Source organism: Perognathus longimembris, chromosome 2 (genome assembly GCF_023159225.1).
Source record: "Perognathus longimembris pacificus isolate PPM17 chromosome 2, ASM2315922v1, whole genome shotgun sequence".
Lineage (NCBI taxonomy): Eukaryota > Metazoa > Chordata > Mammalia > Rodentia > Heteromyidae > Perognathus > Perognathus longimembris.
In genome coordinates, this window is record NC_063162.1 from 129,856,776 (window position 1) to 129,882,560 (window position 25,785).

At 36.2% G+C, this 25,785-nt stretch overlaps 1 protein-coding gene across 3 annotated transcripts in view; it reads left to right on the plus strand.

The window, feature by feature from the left end:
* Cped1 (cadherin like and PC-esterase domain containing 1) overlaps positions 1 to 25,785 on the plus strand; it is a 242,350-nt gene that overhangs the window by 91,732 nt on the left and 124,833 nt on the right. For all 3 annotated transcript variants that reach the window (XM_048340123.1, XM_048340125.1, XM_048340124.1), the window contains 2 exons: positions 269 to 401; positions 1,819 to 1,987. In XM_048340123.1, the coding sequence (XP_048196080.1) occupies positions 269 to 401; positions 1,819 to 1,987 (302 nt within the window). The remainder of the gene's footprint in view (positions 1 to 268; positions 402 to 1,818; positions 1,988 to 25,785) is intronic.

The window sequence follows — 25,785 nt, forward strand, 5'->3', positions numbered from 1 at the left end:
TGATAGTGTATCTCCTTAATTGTGTGAATGATAGGTCAAGTTGGCAATGGATGGATATCAGCATCAAATCTACCCCTCCTTCTGAGCAAGAACATTGACAATCAGTTACCACAATTGTTTTCCTAGATTGTGGTAAAGAACACACTACAAGACAAAGCTCCTCTGAACATGAATCCATGCTTAAATCCAACCTGGAGGGGAAAATTGCAGTCAATTTCCCACATAACTAAACTCACTTTCTTCTTCTTCTTTTTTTTTTTTTTTAAAGAACTGAGACTTCTTTTGAATCCCTCTGTGTGTGCAAATCCTCGAGTGCAATTACAGCCAAATACTTCCCGTCACGTATTGAAATCACTGAAGCCACACATTTGGACACCATGGGACTGGCAGCGTGAGCAGCTGTAAGCCGTTCATTTAGAACTGTTCTATCTCGCTGGTATCATTCTATCTGATATGCATTTCAGGAGACTAGAAAAAAAAGTACAAAGCAGATCTGGGAGATTGTGGTGGGGGTACACGCTTGAACTTAGCTACTTAAAATTTCAGTATTCCTCCTTAATAAAGAATATTATCACTCCCTTTATTCTAGACTAATTTCAATTTCTTCTGCTATAGAATAAACATTTGGGTAAATTAGACTCTTATCTAGTAAGTTACATTAACATAAATCGAATCTAAAAGCTTGACAATGTAAGACTATAAAGTTTTAACTTCTACTTTATCCTCACCTGGCATTGCCTTAGTCTATGAATGTGGATGAATGTAATTTTTTTCTAACTATTAATTTTGTTTTATTGCTCCCAGCATCTAAGAATGAATCTTCAAAGCCCGAAGCTATCCAATATACCACCAGGAAAGTGATTTTTGATGTAGATAAAATATAGGGCAAAATTAGAGCTTTTAATGTTCATATCTAAGACAAATGAATTTTCTTCGCCTGATTTTATAGTTATTAACTAGTATTTCAGAAGTTAATAGTATGTGAAAAGTCAGATTCAGTTTGTGCTTATGTAGACTTCAAAAGTTAAAATACAGCAATCTTTGCCATTAATCAAATTACTTTGGTTGGAGTTGTTATATTTTTTGACATAAATATTATGTATTGACATAAATGTGTTTTTATTATATTTTGATTGTATATATAATTTGCACATAGAAACATGCCATAGAAAAACAACTCTGTGTCGGTTTTGGAATCATGTATGATGAAGGTCTATTTTGTTTCACTACAATACAATTCACTACAATACAATTCACTACAATTATCTGTCTTTCCCAGAGTAAATTATTTTAAGATTTCATTTTATTTACATGAGTGAGGGACATTCTATAGCCTTGAACAATTGGAAGGGGTATTTTTGCATATTCTTGGAAGCCTGGGCACTAATATAAATCTTAACATCTTTTCTGGAGAGGAAAATACTGTGCAGAGTTAGGCATGTAGGGAAGAGGAAATTTCAGAAATAATTTCACTGTTCCCAAACTGTAATTTATATCACTTCTGTTGCAACAGAACCATCCATCAAAGTTTATGAATAGTGTGAGTATTTGACTTTTAAAAATGGCTAAACCTCATTCTGCATACTACTTTCCTTCTTTTTCCTTCCACAATACTTCTGATCTCTTCCTCTTGTCCCTGTCCACCCCCTAGTGGTGGCACTAATAATTTGTAGAAATTGTTCAAGGAAATCCACACACTGAGGGCTGGGGTCCATCCAATAAAGGATAAAAGGGATTTACAAAGCTTTTAGGTAGTTTATACAGGGTGTATCCGTCCCAAATTATGGAAGACTAACTATGCTGTTTTTTTTCTTTTAGCAACCAAACAAGAAAGCTTGCTCCAAAGGAAATAATCTTTAGAGCTGAGGAACTATCTGTGATTCTCAAAGCCTATGTATTAGTAACGTCCTTAACCCCTTTGCGTGCTTTTATTCATTCAACTGGCACCGTGTGGAGTCCACCAAAGAAAAAGCGCTTCACTGTCAAGGTAAAGACCCCATTCTTTCACATAAAGTACGCCCGAGATAAGCAAAGTGATTAGGGCTGCCATTTTCTGACCTTTCTGCTTATCAAATCCCTTTGAACAAAGATTACATCTTTTTATTGCAGCAAGCAGAAATTTTCATTTAATAAGTGCAGGTTCAAAAATGAAATGGAAATAGCTTGGTACACTCTGGATCACAAAGACTGGATCCCCCCTCCCCCATCATTTTAGTTCAATCCTTTGACCTATTAGAGAGTTCCTGGCTGTACTATGTTTTTTTTTCTCCTTCTGATTTTCCATTTATATAAGAAAAATATAATCAATGAAACAAATGAAAACATAATTCTCCCTTATGCTTTTTGCTTCATCCTTAGAAAGCATAATGCCTATTTCATTACACCAGTCAATATGGAATATTTGCTGAGTGAAAAATAAAGCTCTGGAGTGTGCCTCTTATATCATGGTCTGGCATAAAGGAAAATGATGAAGTTTTCAGGGAACAGCTTAATAATAGCTCAGAAAAGTTTAGTTGTAAACTCAGGTTAACTTAGGTGAGGATTAAATTCTCATGACAACACATAGGGCCGAATTTAGGAAGTTTTGATTTTAGAGAAATCATTTAACAGGCACCGAGAAAAATGGTAAGAAACACAATGTACAGTGGCCTGCATGGTTTTAAGAGATTTAAAGATATCTGAATTTGAATTCTTTGAATTTTTACATGAATTGCATTTTGGACTCTGGAAACAATTCCATTAATAAAAAAAAAATAAAAGTGGATGACTCATTTAAGCATTGTCAGCTAAAAGACTCTTGGCAGGATCATGGATGTAGGTGTTTTATAACCTAATAAAGTAGACAGATCATATCTTAAGGAAATTGTATTGATGACCTAAATTCTTAAAGATTTTTTATAATCTTAAAAACAATCATCTAGCTCATTTGTGTGAACACCTGAAGTTTTCCATTAATCTTGAAAAATGGAATCCAATCTGGGATCTTTTATATTATCTCCAACAAGTGTTTAGAGTAGACTTTCCCTTTTCCTCTAGAACAGTAATCCCACTTTTTGCTTTCTATTAGGCTAAATGATAAGAAAATGCTGATATTTGGTCGGTTGGCAGACAATATAGTTCAATCTAATAATTAGAACTCAGGTACAAGGAGATGAACAGTATGAACATCAACCAATAATTGAGTGCAAATCAAAATCTCTAGTCTTATAAATTATATGTCTTTCTGTGCCAGATTCCGTTCCCTGTGTTCTCCACTTCTTTAACTCATTTTATTTGTATCCTGAATTTAATTCTTCTTGTCCTCAAAATCCACCATTATAATGTTGGTTTGTATGTGTATACAGTTCATATTTTCGAAAGAGATGAATTTTCTTTGGAGTTGTTTGTCTGCTATTGCCCAAGTTGGGGTTTAAACTCAAAGCCTGAGCACTCCCGGAACTTTTTTGCTCAAAGCTATTACTCTACTACTTTGAGCCACAGCTCCACTTCTGGTTTTTGAGTCGTTAATTGAAGGTACCAGTCTAAAGGGGAATTTTTAGCCTGGATTGGCTTTGAACTGTGATCCTCAGATCTTAGCATCCAGAGTAGCTAGGATTAGAAGGTATGAGCCACTAGCACCTGGCTGTTTACACATTTTTAGTTTTTGTAAATTTTATTGGAAATCTCTTCTTTTTAAATATTTTATGTGCAGTGTTTTATATTTTTAGCAATGAACAAATGTGCTGTTATTTGAGCATCTTCTTTGTTATCGTTTACTGGTTTACAGCATTTTGTAATATATTCTCCAGTGAGAGTTTTACTATCACTCTGAATTATAGCCTGAATGTTCTAATTTTTGGCTAAGGCAATTCTTCAAATATAAAAATCATTGTATATGACCATTTATGAACTATATAATTTTTTTCTAGAGAATATAGAGCCTGCAATCGAATTGCTGGGTCATAAAATATGATAGAATTAAATGATAATAGCTTGCTTTCCAGAATGCCTGCAGCAATCATTCTCCCATTAGTTTCCATAGCTCCACATTGGACCAACCTTGACCTTCTATATGACCTCCATTCTCTTTTCAAGGTAGCAATGAAAGCCATAGCATACTTACAAATAACTCAACTTGTCTATCTGTTGATTTGATCTACAGTGCCCTTTGTTGGTCAAAATTCTTCAATTAGTTAATTAAAGTAATTGTTCTTTCTGGGCTGTGCTTTTGGGATTAGTTTCCAAAATCCATTCTTAATCTGTAAATCATGTAGATAAACTTCTCCTTTGCCTTCTCTCACACTTAAAACTCAAAAAGTGCTCACCTTTGACCTATTCTTTGACTATGCAGTCAACCAATGCTCTCAACAGCCTGGCTAAAACCTCATCATGAATATGATATTACTTTTATTATGTGATAAATGTAAGTTCCTATATGTAAGTGAAGCTGCCTTTAGTTCTGCTTTCTGTTCAAGTTATCAATTATCCATTGTGTCTTAATACTTGGCAATGTAAGCTCTGCTTCTCTACTGTTTAATACAAGATTAGGATAGTTTATAAATGCTTATTTTTTCATAAAGATATTAGAATAGTATATTAATCTGGGTTTCTGGAGAAATAGAATCAGTATACTGTATATATTATACATATATAGAGAGATATTGTTTTATGTACACAAGGAGCCTTTACTGATAAGACGATTCACTTATGAGGTTCTAGAGGTTGAATGTCTCCATGATTGGCCATCTGTAAGACAGAGAACCATGAAAGTTGATGGTGTAATTCTGTCAAGGGTCAACGGCATTAGAGAAGAGACAACCAGAGATCCAATTTAAAAGGGCAGGCATAGTATCCCACATCAAGTGAAAGATACAAGCAAACTCCTTCCTATATTTTTTGCTTTAATATGCTTAAAAATCTTTTTCTTTTTTTTCCACTGTACAGCTCAAATACACATTTACAGTATATAACATACAGTGTTCACCATTAGTTTGACATGCATTCATGATTGTGTGTGTGTGTGTGTGTGTGTGTGTGTGTGTGTGTGTGTGTGTTTCTTTCTTTTTTGGGGTGAACAGATTATTCCTATATAGCCCAGGCTGGTCTGTGTAGCCCAGTCTGATGCTCTTGCCTGAGCCTCCTGATTGCTGAGATTAAAGGAGAATACCACCAAACCCTGCTCTCTTTCTTTTTGATCTTAAACTCTTTGAAGTCATTTGTCTTTTCTCTGCTCTACTGTAGGGTTTCTTTTGTCTAGTCTACTTCTCATGCCTCATTTTCACAATTTAAACTTTTTATTTTAGTTAAGATAATTGTTTTTCTCTTTTGGTCCTTTTTTCCCACTAAAAATCTTTAGCAAGAAGTTAATCATCCTACAACATCCTCTTCTACTTGCTTTTGGTGTGTTTCAATTTGTACTTAAGGACTTTAATCTCCGACTTCAAAAATTTTTATTAATTAGTCAATTAATTTATTGCTTTTTTGAGACAATGTCTTGCTGTGTAACCCAGGATGGCTATAAATTTTCAATTCTGAGTGTTTACAGACATACATCACGAATAACTGAATTTATTTTAACTTTTGAAATGTTGAAACTATTGTTTTTACTCTTTTTTTTCTCTTTTTCTTTGGCCCAGAATTTGAGCTTCCTACTTCTATTCTTATTATTTGGTTTTTCTCCTAGGTTTTCTATCCCTTGTTCAGCATTCTGGAAGCATTTATTTTCTGGGAATGTTCTCTGATCTTATCTTCCAAATGGTGAAGTTCTTACACTGTATCTTTCCTGTTATCTATCGGATCTGTTGTTTGCTTTATTCTAGTCATCTGTTTTATGGTATGTGTGAAGAATATTTCAATGCCTCTTAAATTAAGAACTACCTGTATTTTCCTTAAATCTATTAATTTTGTACTACATTTCATCTTTGTTTTTTGTTAGTAATTTCTTTTCATATTTCATTTTGCTACTATCTTTCATTGTTACTGGCAGTATATTAATCATGCTTATCCTAACTTCCTACTCTATCCATTTTAGTAGTGTGATATGCTTTGCTCAATTTGTCTCTGTTCTCTTGAGATAGCTGTCCTTGCCCTGTGTCCCCTATTTTGTTGTTTGAGCTTAAGCTCTCCTGTGGATGTTGTGTATTCCAGCTGGTACAGAATTTGGTAAAGACAGAGTAGGAGTTTCAGGCATTGTAGAACTGCTCTGGGCTACTTTCATTAGCGGCTCTCATGCCAAGTAACTTCTCTGGCTAGAATTTCATCTGCTAGACTCTTGGGAAGAAAAGCTCCAGGAGGAAGAACATTCTTCCATTGTAATTAATGAACATGAGGCTTGAAGAGAAGTGAATAGACAACTGGCTGTGTCACACGTCACCTCATTACCTGAGCAGGGCATTATCCTCAAGAAATTCAACAACTTGAATTTTGGGCCTAGGTCTAGTATCCCCTGTTTTGTCCTAGATAACACAGGGCAGAGGTAGTAGGAAAAATTGATTTCTTTCCTCTCGTTTGTTCTCCAGCCTCCAGCCATTCCTTCCAGCAGCCTCCAGAGTCCTATATATCTGTACTCTGAAGCGGCCAGAATAACATTCAGAATTCCTCCATACCAATTTCCTTTTTCTTATCAAGTTCATGCCTCAGTCTCATTTCTCCTGTGAACTAGTATTCAGAATTCAAGCTCTTATTCTGAATAGTCATAAAAAATATGACTGTTTTTGTTGTTGCTTATTGAAGGTCACTCTTCCTTCCATGAGAGAAATTACCACACCAGTAGGAATGATAAGCTTTTGGTGAGAGCATTTTTAGTGATGCATTTCTTGAACACAAATCACGAAAAAAGAGAGAGCTTTTGTGATATGATTTTTTCATGCTTTTATCTCATTTACTAATTTGTTGTTTATTCCTTATTTTATTGCCATGTCTGCAGCAGATACATGCAGTAGTTGTGGTACAGGAAAACATGAGGTAGTCACTTTCGTCCTGTTGTTGTGATTTATTTTTCCAAGATCTAGCTTGATTATTCTTTGCTGTCACTGTTACTTGTTCTCAAGGTGAGGCAGAACTAGTTCCTGGGTGAAAGGGCAAGGAGACAATTTTTCTTTACTAGGTCAAAGTTATGCTTGATGATACAAAAGCAAGAATGCATTTACTCACCCTTCAACTGAAGTATTAAAGCTAATACAAATAGACCATTCTCACCTGCTCAATCACTTGACTATCTATAAAATATGGCTTCTTATGGCGTTTTTTAGATATGAAAAATACTCGGAAACATCGCAATGCTAATATGGAAATTAAACCAAAACCCACTTCAAAGAGTAACCTTGTTATATCAGCATGCTATCAAACTCCGTTCTTAAATTCCACAGAATGTAATTTGTTTATGCGTATGTGTATCTACACTATCTTGAATTCAGAGGTGAAATTGCTTAGCTCAATCAGTGGTGATTTATGCACTGTTTAATGAGGCAATCCCCCTAAACTGGTTATCAGTGACCGTTTATAGAACATTCTGGCAGCTAAAAGAGGTATGAAAGCAATAACAAATATAACTCTGAACTCATTTGTTTTCAACTAGGTCTGCTGCAGAGACACTTTATCTGATAAAGCTTAGGAAAGTGATGAAAATTGCAAATTTGAGAAGTAATGAATCTTTTATAATCAGGATTTTTAAAAGATCAACTTAGAATTAAGATCTTAAAAATCTAAGTGTTAGGTTTTTCCCAAGCTTGTTTGGGTAGAGCTCGATACAAAACCTTAAAGAAAATTAATAGAAAATATGCTGTTTGAGTGCTACTGTATCTTTTTTCCTCTTTGGTAGTTGTAGTCTTTGAACCCAGGACCTTATTTTTGCTAGGTGGGTGCTCTGACACTGAGCCATGACTCCAGTCATTTTTGCCTAGGTTATTTTGAGGTGGAATCTCACTTTTAACCACCTGCACTGCCAACAGAGGGCACTACAGTGCTAGAAGTGAAAGAAAGGTCTCCCAAAGGTCTTATCTTTCCTGCTGTAGCTGGGATGATAGCAGATGGCACTATGTCAGCCTCTTCTGTTGAAGAAGTCTGGCCTTGAACCGTGGTCTCTCCCACCTCAGCTTCCCGCATAGATCAGATTATCATAAGTGTGAGCCACTAGCACATGTACTTATGCTTCATCATTTTAATCTGAATTTAAAACAGCCATATTTGCTGTAGTGAAGGTAATATTGCTTTCTTGATCATCATTATAAGCCCCATATTAAGCCATATTTTATTCAAAAATATCTACTCCTTCCAATGTATAGAGAGGATATAGTCACAGATTTTTTTAAAAATCTGGTTATATCTGTTAAGAGCGGAAGGCTTTCACAATGCATTCTAACTGTAACTCTTGGTCAAATGTATCCACATTTGTCTTTATACACAGATCATATAGATTAACTGCAAGAAATGTCATCAATTTAAATTTGGTTCTTAGAGGAAAAAGTCACAAATTATCTTTTTAAAATTTCTTTATTGTCAAAGTGAAGTACAGAGGGGTTATATTTTCATGTGTAAGGCAGTGAATACATTTCTTATCCAACTTGTTACCTCTTCCATCATTTTTCCCCTGCCTCCCCCCTCCCCATTTACCTCTCCTCCTGAGTTGGTTCACACCATATAGTTTTGCAAGTATTGCTGTTGCATTGGTTTGTCTTTTTATCTTTTGTCTCTCAATTTTGGTATACCCTTTCCCTTCCCTAGTTCCAATCCATGTATATACAATATCCAGGGAACTAAAATCAGTTACAGTGATATCAGGGGTAAAACCACGGGAAAGAAATATGGGAAAAAAAGGCATGGCTTCACCTGACATGTTGAAAATAATAACAACAATGATATACCACTTGTTTCCATAACTTGGAGTTCAGTTCACTTAGCATCATCTTATGTGCTCATATGGGCATAGCTATTGAGCTATTGTGCTTTTCTGCTAGGACTATCCTAGACATGTACTAATTATTCCCAATAAGGGAAACCATAGAGTCCATGTTTCTTGGATCTAGCTCACTTTACTTAGTATGATTTTTTTGAAAGTCCTTCCACTTCATTACGAATAGAGCAATGTCATTCTTTCTGATAGAGGCATAGAATTCCATTGTGTATATGTATCACATTTTCTTTTTTCACTGTAAAACAGAACAAGAATTTATCCAATAAGAGGAAACTCTAATATCTATAACTTTTTAAATGAGGTCTGAAATTTCTTTACATTTTATTTAATTCAAATATGTTGAAGTTATTTGTAAGTTTGGCAGTAAAAAGCCTTTATTTAATAAAGCCTTGTTTTATGTAGCTGAAAGAGAATTTCTATGAAGTCATTATTAGTGCAGTCATTAATATCTAATATCAGATATAAGTGAAGATGATTTGGCATAAATAAACATTCAGATATATTTATCTTCATTGAATTGAATCAGAAACATTTTAGTTGTTTAAAGAAATTGTTTGAGTTTACTTTATACCTAACATTTCAAAGCCAGACACTCTAGTTTGCAGTGATATATAAATTACATGGCTGAATAGTGTGTGAATGATAATTTGGTTTCCAATACATGCAGTAGACAGATGATATAATTTAGACTCCTGGGAAGGGTAACTTTGATCAAAAAGAGCAAAAACATAGTGATATAAATATTCCTCAAGTCAGTATCTTTGAGAATAATTTTCAGTGCAAAGCCAAGTTGAAGCAAGTCACAGACACTTGGGCAGCTCTAAAACCCTTGCTCCCTACCTGGCAATAGTGGGTGAAGAAGTGGGGCGGGGGGAGATAAAGGAGGAGAGAGGGAGAAGAACCCTTCTTCCTTTCTTCCATCTCTTGTGCTAGGACTTCCCTCTTGTTATGAATGCTACAGCTCACATGCTCAGAAGAGAGGGAGGATGCGGCAGAGGGGTGAATGTGATTATTTACAACACACCTCTTTTAAAAGATGCATTGATCACGTATCCCTTATTCATTGGGAAGCATGACACAGTGGTAGGGATGAAGTTAGCCTCATTTGTCGCCACTATTTATGCAATGCCTTTGATAATGTCAGGTGAGATCACTCATATATTCCCAGGATAAAAATGAGTAATGTCTTTGGAAGCAGTTATAAAGTTACAGTATGGTTTCTCAGCATAAGGAGTGTCCTCATCTTCATTTTATGTCTGAAACTGCAGGCTGTGGAACAGGCCTTGTAAAAGACTTCCACACTGAGCCTCTGGCTGGTCAGCCGGTAGGCCTGGGAGATTTATGTCCCGAGTAGAAAGAATGTGAATAAAAGTCTTCTCCCAAGGAAAAAAAAAAAAGAGTTGATGTATTACTTAACCTACTCTTGCTGGGATTAAATTAAAAACTCGTGTCAGGGTCCTCGTTTAAAACCTGGGTTTCTCTAGGTATAAATAGTAGATAACCAGCATATAAATTCATAAATCAAAGACAGATACAGACATAGATTAAAAGCAAAAACTTAAATAAGAACTGAAAACTGTAACTTACTTTGTCTGCCTACCCTAGTGTTAATAATTATTTTAAATACATAGATTCTCTAGAAAAAAGAATAATCAGCTTATAGTTGCACATATTATTAAAGAACATCACTTTAAAATAATTTTGCTTGTACTAAATTGTTGCTGTTGATGATAATTCCATCTTAAAAAAGCTTTTTATTCATTCATTCATCTCCAACTTAGTTCCATAAAAACTCATCATATTATTTTGTATGTGCATTCATGATTAATTCTTGAATTATTCTAAATAGGAAGAATCATATTTATTAATCTTGGTCAGGTTTCTTTTGTCAGAATTGAAGATTTTAGCATGCACATGACCTTAAATTTCAGTGCAGTAGGCCAAGGGTCTGAGTACCTCATAAAATCCTCACAAGTGCTTAAAACGTTTATCAATGAGCAATATCTGTCATCAGAATTTTAATTAAGGGTTTATTATTAACAGTAAAATTTAGGAAATATCATTAAAGAATATATTCTGCAACAGAATATTATGATGAATTTACATTTATCATTTCTCTCATTTGAACATTTAATATCTTCAAAACTAATATAACGGACTGAGAGCTATATGCACAAATAATGAGCTGATTTTATCTTTGTCTGTTTTCTGTTAATAATATCACAATATCACAGAATTGGAAAATTACAAAGAAGATAAGTTTATTTTGCCTCAGTTTTAATTCATTGGGGGGGTACTTGGGGTATTTGGATTTGGATTTAAGGCTTTGTAATTGTTAGGCACATGGTTTACTGCTTAAGCTCTGTTTTCTGGCCCTTTTTGCTTTAGTTAGTCTTGGAATATGTTCTCCCATTATTTTTCCCAGGCAACTCTCGACTGTGATCTTTCTATATACATCCCACATAGCTAGGACAATGGCAACATACCACTATTCATTGAAATGAGGTTTCAAGAACTTTCTTCTTGGACTAGGAATGTAGGTTAGTGCTAGAGTACTTGCCTAGCATCCATGAAGACCTGGATTCGATTCCTCAGTACCACATATACAGAAAAAGCTGGAAGTGGTTCTGGGGCTCAAGAGGTAGAGTGCTAGCCTTGAGCAAAAAGAAGCCAGGGACAGTGCTCATGGCCTGAGTCCAAGCCCCCCTGGGACTGGAAGAAGAAGAAGGAGAAGGAGAAGGAGAAGGAGGAGGAAGAAGAAGAAGAAGAAGAAGAAGAAGAAGAAGAAGAAGAAGAAGAAGAAGAAGAAGAAGAAGAAGAAGAAGAAGAGAATGGGACTTAGACTGCAACACATGTTTGAGAGAAGACAGACCACAATGAAATCAGAGCAGATATGTGTGATCTACGTAAACACATTCATTTATAGTATACCGTGTGCTATATGTATATATGTGTATATCCAGAGAGAAAAACTTTTGAAAAATGTCATTATTTTAGTTTATAAATTTAAAATGTTTATTGTTATTGCAAAGATGATGTACAAAGAGGTTACAGTTACATAAGTCAGGTAAAGACTACATTTCTTTTTGGACAATGTCACCTCTTCCCTCAGTCTCTCCATTCTTTCCTCCTAGCCTCACCCACAAATTGTATAGTTCATGTTAAACATAAAGTGCATACCACTGCTATGAATTTATTTTTAACTGATACCAAAGCCAAAAATTACATATATGTATACACACATATGCATACACATGGTACCATGTGCTATTCTGTTCTGCCCATGTGTTGTGTAGTGTTTAAGCCAGGATGAGCAATTCTGCTCCTCAAACTCGTGTTTATCTTTTATCTGTTTATTTATGGTAGCATTGATAATTGAACTCAGGGTCTGCTACCACTTGGGCTATGCCAGCAATTTCTTTTGCTTTTAGTTTATTTGGGGGATACGTTCTCAAGTTTTGCCACGGAAGGCCTCCGACTGTGATCCTCCTATCTTTGCGTACTGAGTAGCTGGGGTTACAGGTGTGCCTATTATCATTTTTGGAGGGTGAACCCATTCCACATCTTTTCATCAAGCTTTTTGAAATGTCTGGTGGTTGCTTGGTATCATAGCCACAACGGTGCACCAAAGAGCACCAGAACGTCTTGCTCTTATCCAACTCAAGTAAGTGAGCATGCATTTGCCAACCTTTCTTCATCCCAGCCAATATTTCTTTGATCAGTGAGCTATCTGGGTCAGAAAGATGACCAGACACAGCAGTTATAATCCTTTTTTAAGTACCCGTCATATAATAAAGAAGGATCTTTCTTGGCTTAACGGACTTGTGAATTAAGGCAAAACTTCGTGCAAGTTTCTCTACTCAGGCACCTTTTTAACTAAAAAAAAAAAGTTTATCCCTAGATTTTGACATTATCATCATCTGTGGTAATGTTAAATGTCACAAAATAGGAAGAGCTGACTTGCCTAAACGTTTTGAAATCCTTGAAATAAGAGAGGATGTTTGCTGTTTATTTAACTAGGAAACAAGTCTTTATTGCCTAGACAGAGGGAGGGGAGAAACATGATTTGGGACTCCAGTCAACAAGTGGTTGAAGAGTATAATAAATAATAACTCCATTACCAGGTGATTTGTGAATAAAATTTAATAACGGTAAAAAAAGTGAAATGAATGTCCACCAATGCATTTTATTACAGAAAACACACCCCTTGGGGAAGACAAATGATATTTACTTTCTTACTTAGGGTAGAGAAACAAATTTAGTTTTCACTATTCCTTGTTTGTATTTTTTAACAATTCTACTAGTAATTTTCTTTTATTTGTCTGTCTTAAAAGGCTGTGACAAATTCTAAATATAAAATGTCCCCCAATGTGCCAGCGAGGTAAAACTGATTTGTCTGCCTAAAAGACAGACTTGTTCCCTTCAGGAGAAAATTTGACTTGCATTTGTCTTATGTGATTTATGTATTGTAGGTTTAAAATGAAATACAGTCTTTTCCCCTCCCATATATTAAAATATGACTTCAAATTTGGAGTAAACAGCAATTTTCTGTCACCAAGGAAACCAACATCAGTACATGAAGCAAAAAAGTTACTGTATTGCCCTCAAGTGGTTATTCTTAGTATTACATGAAGAGCCTTAGCTGGCCAAAGAAAACACACACACACACACACACACACACACACACACACACACACACACACGGAAAAAGACACAAATGATTAAACAGCAGCACCGTAATATTCTGTTTTCATTGTAGTATATTTTTAAGGAATTATTTGATCATTTATAATTGTTGAAAGAAGATTAGACTGCTAAGTAGATTATTTTGGATGATAATTTTTTTTTCAGTGCAATTTCACTTGCTGAGGCTGTAAAATTATTTGGGATTATTGAAGCCTTTGTTGATGGTTGGATGTTCTTTCTCCATATAAGAAAACATTCCAGCACACAAAGGTTTTTAAATTATTATAAAGCTAGTAATGACATTTTAGATTCATGATATATGATGATATTACTTTTATCCCTGTACCATTTGTATTGCTTCTTTTGATTTCATTCTGAATCTCAGACCTATTGTTAATGTCAATTTCTGTGAATCATATAAATATTCTAACATTGTGGAATGAAAATAAAGAGCTCTCATTTCTCTGAGTGCTGCCTAGGCAGACAGAAATAGGCCCTTTCCCAAATTCTGCATGAACACAATGCTCTGCATCTACCTCACCAGAAAGCCGTATTTCACTACTTGGTTAGTTATACCTCTGCAGCATCTGCCTATGAGTTTTTCCTGCAGGAAGTGACCATCCTCTGAACTCCTCCCTGACTCTCACTCCATCCTTGGCCTCTTACAATTGTCCTCTGGCTCTCTATTCCCAAGCCTATGCAGCCAGTTTTTCAAGCTCCATAAAGTAAGCCTTTACATTCTTCAGAAAGGAACTGAAAACAGAAAAAGGAAATTCTACGGTTTGTATATCTGCCCACAATATATCTCCCCCTTAACGTCAACTTCCCTATGCCTGGGAGCTGCTTCCCTAAATTTCAATAGTTCAAGCCTCCCCAGCTCCATTGAAAAGAAAGGCTATTTCAAACTGACGCTTAAGTATAAAACTCTAGTAGAACAATTTCTACTAGATTTCTTTCCAGGTATATTTGAAAAGCATGAGAATGTAACTGTGTGCTTGATTGCTGGTTCATCTACACAAAGAATAAATACTCAAGTCTCAGAGTCAAATCATTAGCTCTACACAGGAGGCACAGAAGAAGACATTATGCTAAGGAAATATACTACAGCTTCATGCTTTCAAGGGGTTACTGTTAAAGTAAAAAGAAATGTGATTTAAAATATGAATAGGACAATGATGACTCCTTTCAGACTGAGCAATAAGCATATATTCCATTAAATTTGTACTCTAAGGAGAGAAAAATATATCACTGATGTGAGCTCTTATAGTATTAGATATTCAGGACCAAAAGAAAAACCTCAAGGTACCACCCTGAGATGCTTGGGAACAGATGTTTGGTACCAAGGAGATGGGTGTAGAGGAGGCTGGGAAAGATTTGTGTTTGCTTGCTCTTTTCAAACGGCTATACTAATAAACAAGATTTTCACGACAGGGAAGGTCTTCAATATCAGAACAAGAAATATTTAAATTAGAAGGAAATGGTGTCTTGCCTGATGGTTTTTCTCCTAGAAGAGAAGGATTTTTTTTTAAACGGCGGCATGTCCTTCACTAGTGAAGGTATAGAGACAATACAATTTCCTCACATTAAGCTGGTAAAAAATAAATGCATTTTACCTATATTGTCTGCCATGAATATAAGGTTTTGTTAGTTTTTAAATTTGATCTCAGAGTCAAAAAGAATCCAAGGGAAAGCAATACTGAGTATTTCAGTGACCATTCAAAATTAATTCAGCTCAGTTGTACTCCAAAACTATTTATGTGATACATAGTATGTGCCTGGCAATGTACAGAAAAAATCAAAAGAGAAATAGTAGCGTTTTTTTTTGTTTTTTTTGTTTTTTTTACTTTTTATGGAACTTTCCATGTGGGACATACACATTTGTAAATAAAAATATAGGGTGGAATTCAGTAGGCTCGTCTGAGTTGCTAGGATAGTAAAGAGCAGGAGAGAAGTGTTTTTGATGTGGAAAGTGAGGTCGAGCAGAAACATACCTTACAGTCTCAGCACTATGGGCTTCTTCATTCAGCTAGAATTTATACGTGGATGGAAGCTGGGAGAATCTTAGAGGGGCATGAGGAAGGATGCATGGGGGAGTGCTACCATTTGAATCTGAAATGTTCAAAGACTCTTGTGTTGAAGGCTTGGCCTCAGCGAAGCAGGGATCTGGGATGGTTGGGTGGTGGGGCCCGTAATCTTATCAATGGATTGATTCACTGATGAATTAATGGCTGGATGGACTATGGGTCTACTATGGAAAGAGGATGGAGGTGGAACAGAGTAGGTCAAGAGGGGTGGGAAGGCATCCCCATGAGGACTGAATAGTAGCCCTAGCTTCTCTTCCTCACTATTCACCTTCCTCCTTCCTTGCTTCCTTCCTTTCCTCCATCCATCCCCTTCCCCTTCCTTCTCAACTTCCTTGAGGAGGACAGCGTTGTGCCACTGGTAACATGCTTCTGCCATAGTATTCTGCCTTGCCACAGCCCCCAGATAACAGAGCCAATTGACCACAGACAGAAACCTCCAAGATTGTGAGACACAGTCGATCTTTCCTCCCCTTGTGTTGTTTATGCCTAGTGTTCTGCCATAGACAAGCTAAGGGAATCAAGAAACTCCTCTAAGTTGATTTTCTCACGCATTTGGTTTCAGCAATGGGAAGCTATCTAGAACAGGAGGGATAATAGAGGGAGGAAAATGTGAGGATATGTGAAGTGCCTGAAAACCGAGATGATCTCTTAAGATTCAGAGCCTGCTTGAACTTTATGGGATATAAAATATAAAACGATTTTCATTTTATGCTTCTGAACATATTCTTAGGTATGTTCCCATTTGAAACTTTTAAGGAGCCTGAGATAGGGTGATGAATTCCTACCCATTCGAGGTGAGGAAATGGAGAGCGAGGATTTAGCACAGGTGTCAGTGCTCATGAAATCCAGAAAGGATCAGGACTCGAATCTGTCCTATTCCTCCTGGACAATTTGCCATGCCGGCAACCACGAGCATTTCCTCATGCTGAGTGATGACCCAGAGCTCAGTGGCTGAGCTTGGCATGCCACATTCCACTTTGCTCCTCACCGAATTAAATCACATGCTTACCAAATCAATTGGAAAAAAAATGCTTGAAAACAAGTCTGATATAAATAGGTGTTGGTTTAACCATTTTCCAGCGTTTGTGGGGCAATTGTAAAACCTAGAAGCATTCTTCCCTGAGGTTTCTTTGCAACAATGTCTTCATATTTTGGCTCTAATTCAGTTAAACCAGTGCATGATGAGAGTAGTCTCTATAAGTTAGATGTCTTGAATTCCCTTTGGATTTCCCATATGCAAATTAAAAGGCTCCGGGTATATTACATAAGACTAGTGTAGGAATAATCATTTAGGCCTTATTTACTTGAACAACTTTGTTTATTGAGACTTGTTGAGTCCTTACAGAAAGCAATGTAGTTTGTAATCAAAAGGTGAAAGAACTGTTTTTTGTTTTGTTTTGTCAATACTACCTTGTCTGTGAGTTCTGGGATTTCTGTTCTCTATGAACAGGGTTACCACATAACTCAAATGAATTGTGTAAAGATGCTTCTGAAACAATGGGAAAGAAAATGGTCAGTTTCAGAGAACTGGGAGCCCCCAGTGCACAGGTAGGCACTGATTTGAGGTAGCGGGGACTAGCATTCTGTTTGACTGCATCCTCATTTGTGAGCTTTAAAAGTATAATACCTACATGCTCATTTCATATATCATATAAAACAACAAAGTTAGTTTAGTAGTATAATAGATATAAAAGAATTATCAGAAAACAGCAGGGGAATTTAATAAATGTCCTGTTGATCCATTAGAAGAGCTCATAGATTAAGCTAATTGTCCCATCACTTTCTGTATATTTTACAACGAGAACCCATTATTTCTTATCATGTATGCATTTCCCCTGCTTTGGTTTGAACATGGACTTAACAAAACCGAAGGTAGATAACCTGCATACAATACCCAGAAATCTTTTGCACTTTCCCTCTCTTATTTTGCTGAGAGTATTTGTAGATAAGCGAACCAGGGATCTTTCAGAGTCAAATACAGAATATCTGCGAATATTTGTACTGCCTGTCACAAATATTACCAATTCCAATGTCATTTTCTTTTTTCTTTTTCTTTTCTTTTTGGCCAGTCCTGGGGCTTGGACTCAGGGCCTGAGCACTGTCCCTGGCTTCTTTTTACTCAAGGCTAGCACTCTGCCGCTTGAGCCACAGCACCACTTCTGGCCATTTTCTGTATATGTGGTGCTGGGGAATCGAACCCAGGGCCTCATGTATATGAGGCAAGTACTCTTGCCACTAGGCCATATCCCCAGCCTCAATGTCATTTTCTAGTCATGACAATTAATAATCTGCAAAGCTTTCAAATATTCTTTTATTGAAGCCTTAAAAAAGGCTTGTATTTTAACTTTAATGGAAAAGTTGTGACCTGCTCCACATTCACATAAAGAAAATGAGTAGGCATTGACATAAAGAAAATGAGTAGGCATATACATAGAGTTCAATAGTAAAATCTTTTCAATTTCAGCTTTTGCTCTTTTGTGTTAATGCCATTGGCTACTTTATACATCCTTGAGAGATTCCAGAAGGGGTAAAAAGAAAACCCGCTGGTTCTCTGAAAAGGTTTAATATAACGCAATCCAGGCTTTGCCATTCAAAGCAAATAGTTAATTCTTTATTCTACTCACAGCCTTTTATAGTTCTGTATCCTGCTTCTGATCAGTTCTCTCATATTCTTGTAGTAGAATTCACAATTTTCCTCTGAGAAACTGCTTAAGTCACATAGAACCTTAATTTCCAAGTTTAATATACATAGTTTAAAGCATAAGATTATTAAGAAGTATGAACGAATAAAATTATTCATGTCACTGGAAGCATGAAAAACTTATTTCAGTATTGAATTTTTGATCTAATGCCAAGGAATGAGTAAAACAAATCCTAATTTAAGTTCAGCTAGTTCAGTTTTTCTGTGGTGTACCCTACAGCAAGCCAATTTTCAATGGGGTAAAACAAATGATGAGAGTATTTGTATTCTTAAATCATTTGATTTAACTAGAAATTTCTTTTCCTGATCCAGGCAATTTCAGTTACCAAAACATCTTAGTATTTCCAAAAGGTAATTAAGGCTCCAGCAATTCTCAAGCCCTTGAGCTGATATTTTAGATGTGTGGTTGTAAAGGCATGTGCTTAAGTTTTAGGACAGTTCCAAATTTATTTTCCATGGAAGTAAAAACATGGATGATTCATTGTTCTTTGTTTAGAGTCTGTCCACGTTGCTAAGTGTGGGGCAGTCAGCGGTCTCAGGACAGAGGGCAGGCGAGGCTCTGCAACCCAGGCTGCAAGCTTCAACATCCCCAGCCTCATCCCACTGTGGAGCCCTGGGTGTGGAACACTGTCCACTCCCAGCTTCTTCATCAATGAGACGCAGGGAAGTGTAAGCCTGGTCCTCACAGGAAGGCAGTGAAAGCAAACAGAACCGTTTGGTGAAATGAAAGTTTTCATATTTTAAGAGGAAAAAAGGCTTTTTTATGCAAAGTAGAGTGATATAAATTCTGAGGTATTTGGATTATTTTAGACATGCTTTAAGAAACTTTTTGGGGGGCCCAGGCAGAGGGCCTGTGGCACACGCTGCTAGCTGCTCTGGAGGCTGAGGTCTGAGGTTTGAAGACAGGAGAGTCCATGAGACTATTCTCTCCAAGAAACTACTAGAAAAAAATCACACAGAACTGAAGCTGAGGCTCACGTGTTAGAGCACTAGCCTTTAGCAAAATGAAACTCAAGGATAGGGTCCAAGCCTCGAGTTCAAACCCCAGGATCAGGGCATGGCGTGCACAAACACACACACACACACACACACAGTTTTTTTTTTTTTCAAAAAGCTAGGAACAGATTAGTTAAAGCAGACAAATAGATACTGTTGAATCCAAAGAAGTAAGAAATAATACCCAGTAAGAACAATTAACTTAAATTCCAGCTACATTAAAACTGAGGAGGTTTGAATGCTCCCTTATTCCCCTTTAATATGAACAAAATGCATAGAAAACTGGAGTTTATGTAGTTGGGTGCTCTAACAATGGGCAAAATTGAGTCTTACAGGATATTTCCTTTGGAGCATTGACAGTAACCAGAGATGCTCATTGGGTAGGTTTGTGTTCCAGCCTCAACTGCTCTCCCCTCTTTGTCAGAATGGTCAGCTTTCAAGCATTCTGTGTGCTATTTCACGTTGTAAGTAAATAAACACAAAGTCAGGGCAATCTATGTTCCCAGGTAATATAGAGAAGAAGATGAGACAGCCTGGACAGAGAGAACATTGGGAATATTGCAAGAGCTGAGAAATGGAGCAAGGGAAAAGTTATGATTACTTTTTCCCTCTTTTGTGAACATTTATAACTAGTGAAGAAAAGCAATGCTCTTTTGGACTTTCATGAAATACAGTAGACTATTTTTCTTGGAGGGGGGAGGCTTTTAGAGGCAGGATCTTATTTTGTAGCCAACTCTATCATTGAACTTGTGCTCCTCTTGCTTCTCCTTCTTTTTTTTTTTTTTTTTAAGTTTCTGTAACTTTAAGCTTTATTAAAGGATCTTAAGTCAGATGTAAATCTTGTAAAACTCTTCTACTGGGCAATGTTTTCTTAATGAGCCTGTTTCCTTGTCTGTAAATAGGGGGTGATAATACTAACTTAAAATTAACATTAAATGTAAGAGAAAGTTACAAACTGGTGAGATGACTTAACTATGTTAAATTTCCAGACAAGAAATAAGCACAATTGGTTACTACACAATGGGGAATCATGAAATTGTTTTAATTACATTACTTAAAAAACATCAGTGGCAATATGTACCAGGAAAGAGATGGGGAACCTTTTTCTTATCAAAGACTATGTGGGTATTTATAACATAATTTGCAGGACAGGCGAAATTACCACTATAGACACATGGCTTCTCTCTGTGGGGTGTGTGTGTGTGTGTGTGTGTGTGTGTGTGTGTGTGTGTGTGTGTGTGTTGTCATGTACAATGTAAAGAGAACTAAGGATTGGGAGGTTATTTAATATTGACAAATGCTGTGTACTGGTAATATTGCTCGCATTAATTGAATGTTTACTGTATCCTGGGCAATGCAATATTATTTATCTGACATATCTCCTTTAATTTTTTCAGCCGATCTCTGAGGCAGGTGATACTTGTTAACTACATTTTAGAAAAGAAGAATCTGAGGTACAGAGCAATTAAGAAAGTCATCTAAGCCATTGCTTAGTATAAGGTCACCAAAGAAGAGATCAGTAATTGGCAGAGCAGAGAATGACCCTAGACTGTCTGGCTCCAGAACCCTCATGCTTAACTGCTATGGTGTACTGTCTCTCTTGTGTCAGTCAAGAATCTCCCAAAGTGACATCTCTATTCACCCACTAGAATGACTTCAAAGAATATTTGACAATTTGTGGATTTTCTAGGTAGAATAATCATTCAGTTATCTGACATGATATGAGCATTAAGGGTGTGAATTTGCAATTATTTCCCCAAAGGTCTGAAGCTTTATCCTTCAAGCATTAAAGGACAGAAAGATTGTTTATGGTGGAAATTTTACTAAAATATTCTGTAAGCTTCACTGCTTTTGTTTTATTAAATGCAATTGATTGATAGTTTTTATAAATGCCATTTATTTTATGGTTACAATAAACCTTTGGAAGCCACTAAGATTTAGAATATTGTAGCCAACTATAGTGACTACCTACAATTCCTTCCTTCCTTCCTTCCTTCCTTCCTTCCTTCCTTCCTTCTTGCTTCTCCTTCTTGAGTGCTGGAATTACAGGCATGTACCGCTTTGCCCAATTATCAAAGTCCAAATTTTTCATCTTTTTCTCTAACTCTTGTATTAAATTTTTAACTGAAAAATCCCCTCCAAAAGCTAAAAATACATCATTACAACCCATTTGGAAAATGTATTTCATTTTTTCTCTCATGAGATGGAAGCAAGAAGGAAATATGGTTGAGTTTGTGCCTGCCTGGATTCATGTGTGTATGGGGAGGAATACTGAGAATTCTGTGTCTTTTTTGTTGTTGTTGTTGTTGTTGTTGTTTTGTCAGTTATGGGCCTTGGACTCAGGGCCTGAGCACTGTCCCTAGCTTCTTTTTGCTCAAGGCTAGCACTCTGCCACTTGAGCCACAGCGCCACTTCTGGCCGTTTTCTATGTATGTGGTGCTGGGGAATCGAACCCAGGGCTTCATGTATACAAGGCAAGCACTCTTGCCACTAGGCCATATTCCTAGGCCGAATTCTGTGTCTTGTGCTCTGCTGCAAGCTACATCATCAGCCCAATATGAGGTTTTAAAATTATGCCATCCAAAAACATAAAAAAATAAAACTTATGGCCTGCAGAAGCAATGATAATTTCTTTCACCAAGGCTTCTGACTTTCTGTGTTTTCATAGGTAGGATTATTTATTCACCTACATTCACTAACTACTTCCCCTGTGTTACCTCAGCACTGGAAACCCAAAGATAAATGTGTCATTTCCTGGCCTAAAAGATCTAAAAGAAGCAGACACGACTGTCATCAGGTTTGATACAGAATGAGTGGCATGTGTTGACAATGGGAGTGATTTGTCTAGTCGCTTATGGGAGCATAGAGAGAAACTGTGAAGTGGGACTCAGGAGGGAAATAGTAGTCAAGAATGAATACTTAAGGGACTTTGGGAGGGCTGGGAATATGGCCTAGTGGCAAGAGTGCTTGCCTTGTATACATGAAGCCCTGGGTTCGATTCCCCAGCACCACATACATAGAAAACGGCCAGAAGTGGCTCTGTGGCTCAAGTGACAGAGTGCTAGCCTTGAGCAAAAAGAAGCCAGGGACAGTGCTCAGGCCCTGAGTCCAAGCCCAAGACTGGCAAGGAGAAAAAAAAAGGGGGACTTGGGGCTACTTAAGGTATCAGATTCATAGATATAGCCTTCCTACAAATGCCTTGAAGTTTATCCTCAGTTCTCATATCCTTTTGCATTTAATTGGTAATTTTGGGCCATCAACTTATATGTCAATAAGTAGCTCAAATTGATCAATGCCATAAAGGTGCAAATATCTCTCTGGCATTGTCTGAATTTTATGCAAGTACAAACATTAATATTTAGCAGCCTGATTTGACAAGTAGAATCTTAGAAGGTCATTTTCTATGCAATGTACTTTGCATTGTATTTGTATTTCATTGTTACAGTGAAGTGGGAGAACTTATAGTCTATAAAATAGCTTAATGTCAGATTAAAAATTGTGGATTTTGTTTGTTCTCAATCTCTCTGTCAAGGCCCTGCTTTCCTAAGGAACTTATCCTCTCTCATTTCCTTAACTGAGACACTGATTGGAAGTGACTCTACAGGGAAAAAGATGGCTACTGCATATGTGAATCTGTGGAGTGATTATTTTAAATCAACAACCAAACTGAATGTGCTCTGTCAGGGATTTGTGCTTGCGTTGGGAAAACTCTTAAGTGAAATATGCTTTTCAGGTGTTGCTGACTGTGAGTGGAATACATTCTCCATTTAAAATTATCTGATGAGATCACCAAGCCAAAAATGACCATGCTCTAGAAGAAACTGAAATGTACAGACTACATCAGCACTGACCAAGAGAACATGATTAGGACAGTATTGTTGAATATAACCAGACACAAATAAATCTCCTACTTAGTGAAAGTGAAGTAGTTACAAGAAGTATAGCTATGTATGATGTATTTGGTAGGCGTATTGGAAATTTATGATTCAATATAAATATGTAGAAGGGGTACATATACATACATATGTACACACACACATATATATTATATTAGAATTTTACTCATCTATCAGAGATAACTATAATGTTATTTTCAGGTAACTTGATGGACCTAGAAAATAGTATATTAAGTGAAGTTAATCAGGTTCAACAGGAGAAAATGGCACATGTTTTCTCTTCAGTGTGGGAGTTAAATTTAAAATACAAACATGCATAAACTCATATACAGGGTTGTATGAGTAATATACAGAAACAGAGTATTTCCTAATGGTGTAACTCCTTTGAACAACTAATGAACCATTTAAAATCAAAATGAGTACCTGAAAGCTAACAGTTTCTTTGTTTTGTTGGAGGGTAAGGGAGGGGGAAAAGAGGGGAAAAGAGAGGAGCTACACGAATGGAGGGAGGAAGGATGAGCATACAGTCTTCATATTCAATTAACCGTGCATAGAAATTGAACTATGTAACTTGAGGTTTTAGATGGGATGAGGAATGATGGGGGAGAATAACGGAAGAGGTGACAGTGATATGTCATACTCATATCTGACTTGTGGAACAGAAACCCCTTTATAGAACCACTTAAAATATATATGGAAAAAAATATATATGTATAATACGTGTATATTTAAGAAACATATAATTAATATTTTAGAAATATACAACACATATTTAGGCAAGATATTTAACATATATGATATACTTAAATACATAATGTATATTTAAGAAAAATTATATATACCTACCTCTGTATTATTCTAGCATATCAGGTTTGCTTTCCACTAGACTCAGTAAATAACTTTACAGGATAAGTACTGATCCCACAAAATTTTGAAGAACAAAATTTGAACCTGGGTTTTTTGCCTCCAGAGTGTCTGAGCTAGCAGTGTGCTCTGCATCTAAGACTCCAAGGCGCAAAACACAGCGTTTTCCCCGGGGCAGAATTGTCACTGAAAGCTGAATAGAAAGAATGAACTGAGTAGCACATTTATGGAGGCTTGCTGTTTCTGTCAGAAAGTTTGAAAACAGAAAACAACAATTTCCTCATTCAAAGAGTAACATAAGGAATTAATTTGCTACTCTCTTCCATGGATGTAATCAGACACCCAATCGACTATGTCTAAATATTGCACAGACAATTTCAACCCTGTAATTCTGTTAAACTCTGATATGCAGGTAACATGAAATGGGAAAATAAAATTATATCTCTGGTAACCTTATTAAAAATCATACATAAAGCAGAGTAAAGTATGATGAGTTACACTTATGTTGTTCTATTTTGACTCAAGGGTGTTAACTTTTGTAGTGTTAGCATTCATTTGTTTTTTTTTAATTATGCAATTACTGTATGCATTTTCCTTAGTAAAATGGAAAAACATCCAGAATGCCAAGTTCTGATGATATGTTCTAGAGTTCTAATGTGTAGTCTCATTAGCTTTCTGTTTCAGCTGGGACATTTATGAAGTCAGTGTTTGTTTATCTTGGGGGAATTTTTGCTTGCACATTTTAAAGATACAATTACCATTTTCCTTAGACAACTTGTGCCAATATTTACCCTTCGTTATCATAGCAAGGAAAGTTTTTCACTCTGTCATCTTATGCAAGTCTGATAAGATTTAGTCTGTTCTTCCAAAAAAAATTAATAGAACACCTGCTGTATGTTTTCTCAATAAATATTTTTTGTTCTTCATCTTTAAGAGTAGGTTTATCTCAAGAAATTCTATGAATAAATGAGATTTGTCCTTATGCTTTTTAAAAACATTGACTTGCACTTGAAGTTATAGATCCTTAAAAGGTTCTTCTGTTTTGTGAGAGTTTTAACATCTAAGCAAATATAAATAGCTATTTGTGATACTTTTAACAGTGTTGGTAAGAAAATGTAGACCCGAGCTTCATATCCTTAACTGCTTCTTCCTCTCCATCCATGAGCAGTTTTAAATTTAAACATGAGAAACACACTTGATGCTCTTAGATTCTTGTCTAGTTGAACAGATTCCCTCAGAGAAAATACGAAGAAGAAACAATTTTCCAAAGCTATTTTTTATTCTGGTACATGCAGAAAATTGATAATGAAAAAGAAATAAAAGAGGACACAAAGATTCAGAGAAGTGGGTGGCTCTCCTTAATAGTGTTTTGTGTTATGACCACATCCTTGTAAGTTCCACTGCCCTGGCCTTGATTAGCTGTGTGAAATGAGAAAAATAAAGCAGACCAAGCACTAATGACAAAATAATTTTTATCACAGCATATTGAAACCTGTCTTTTCCAGCTTGTCGTTTAAATTCTAAAAATCCACAAGCCTTAAGTTTTCTAACTTTCCCTGTGTAAGGAGGTTTTGTTTTTGTTTTTTGTTTTTAGTGTGAATGATGGGAGATATCCTAAAAGACCCCTTCTTTCACAGTTAGCTAGGTTGGCAATTGTGGAGAGACAAA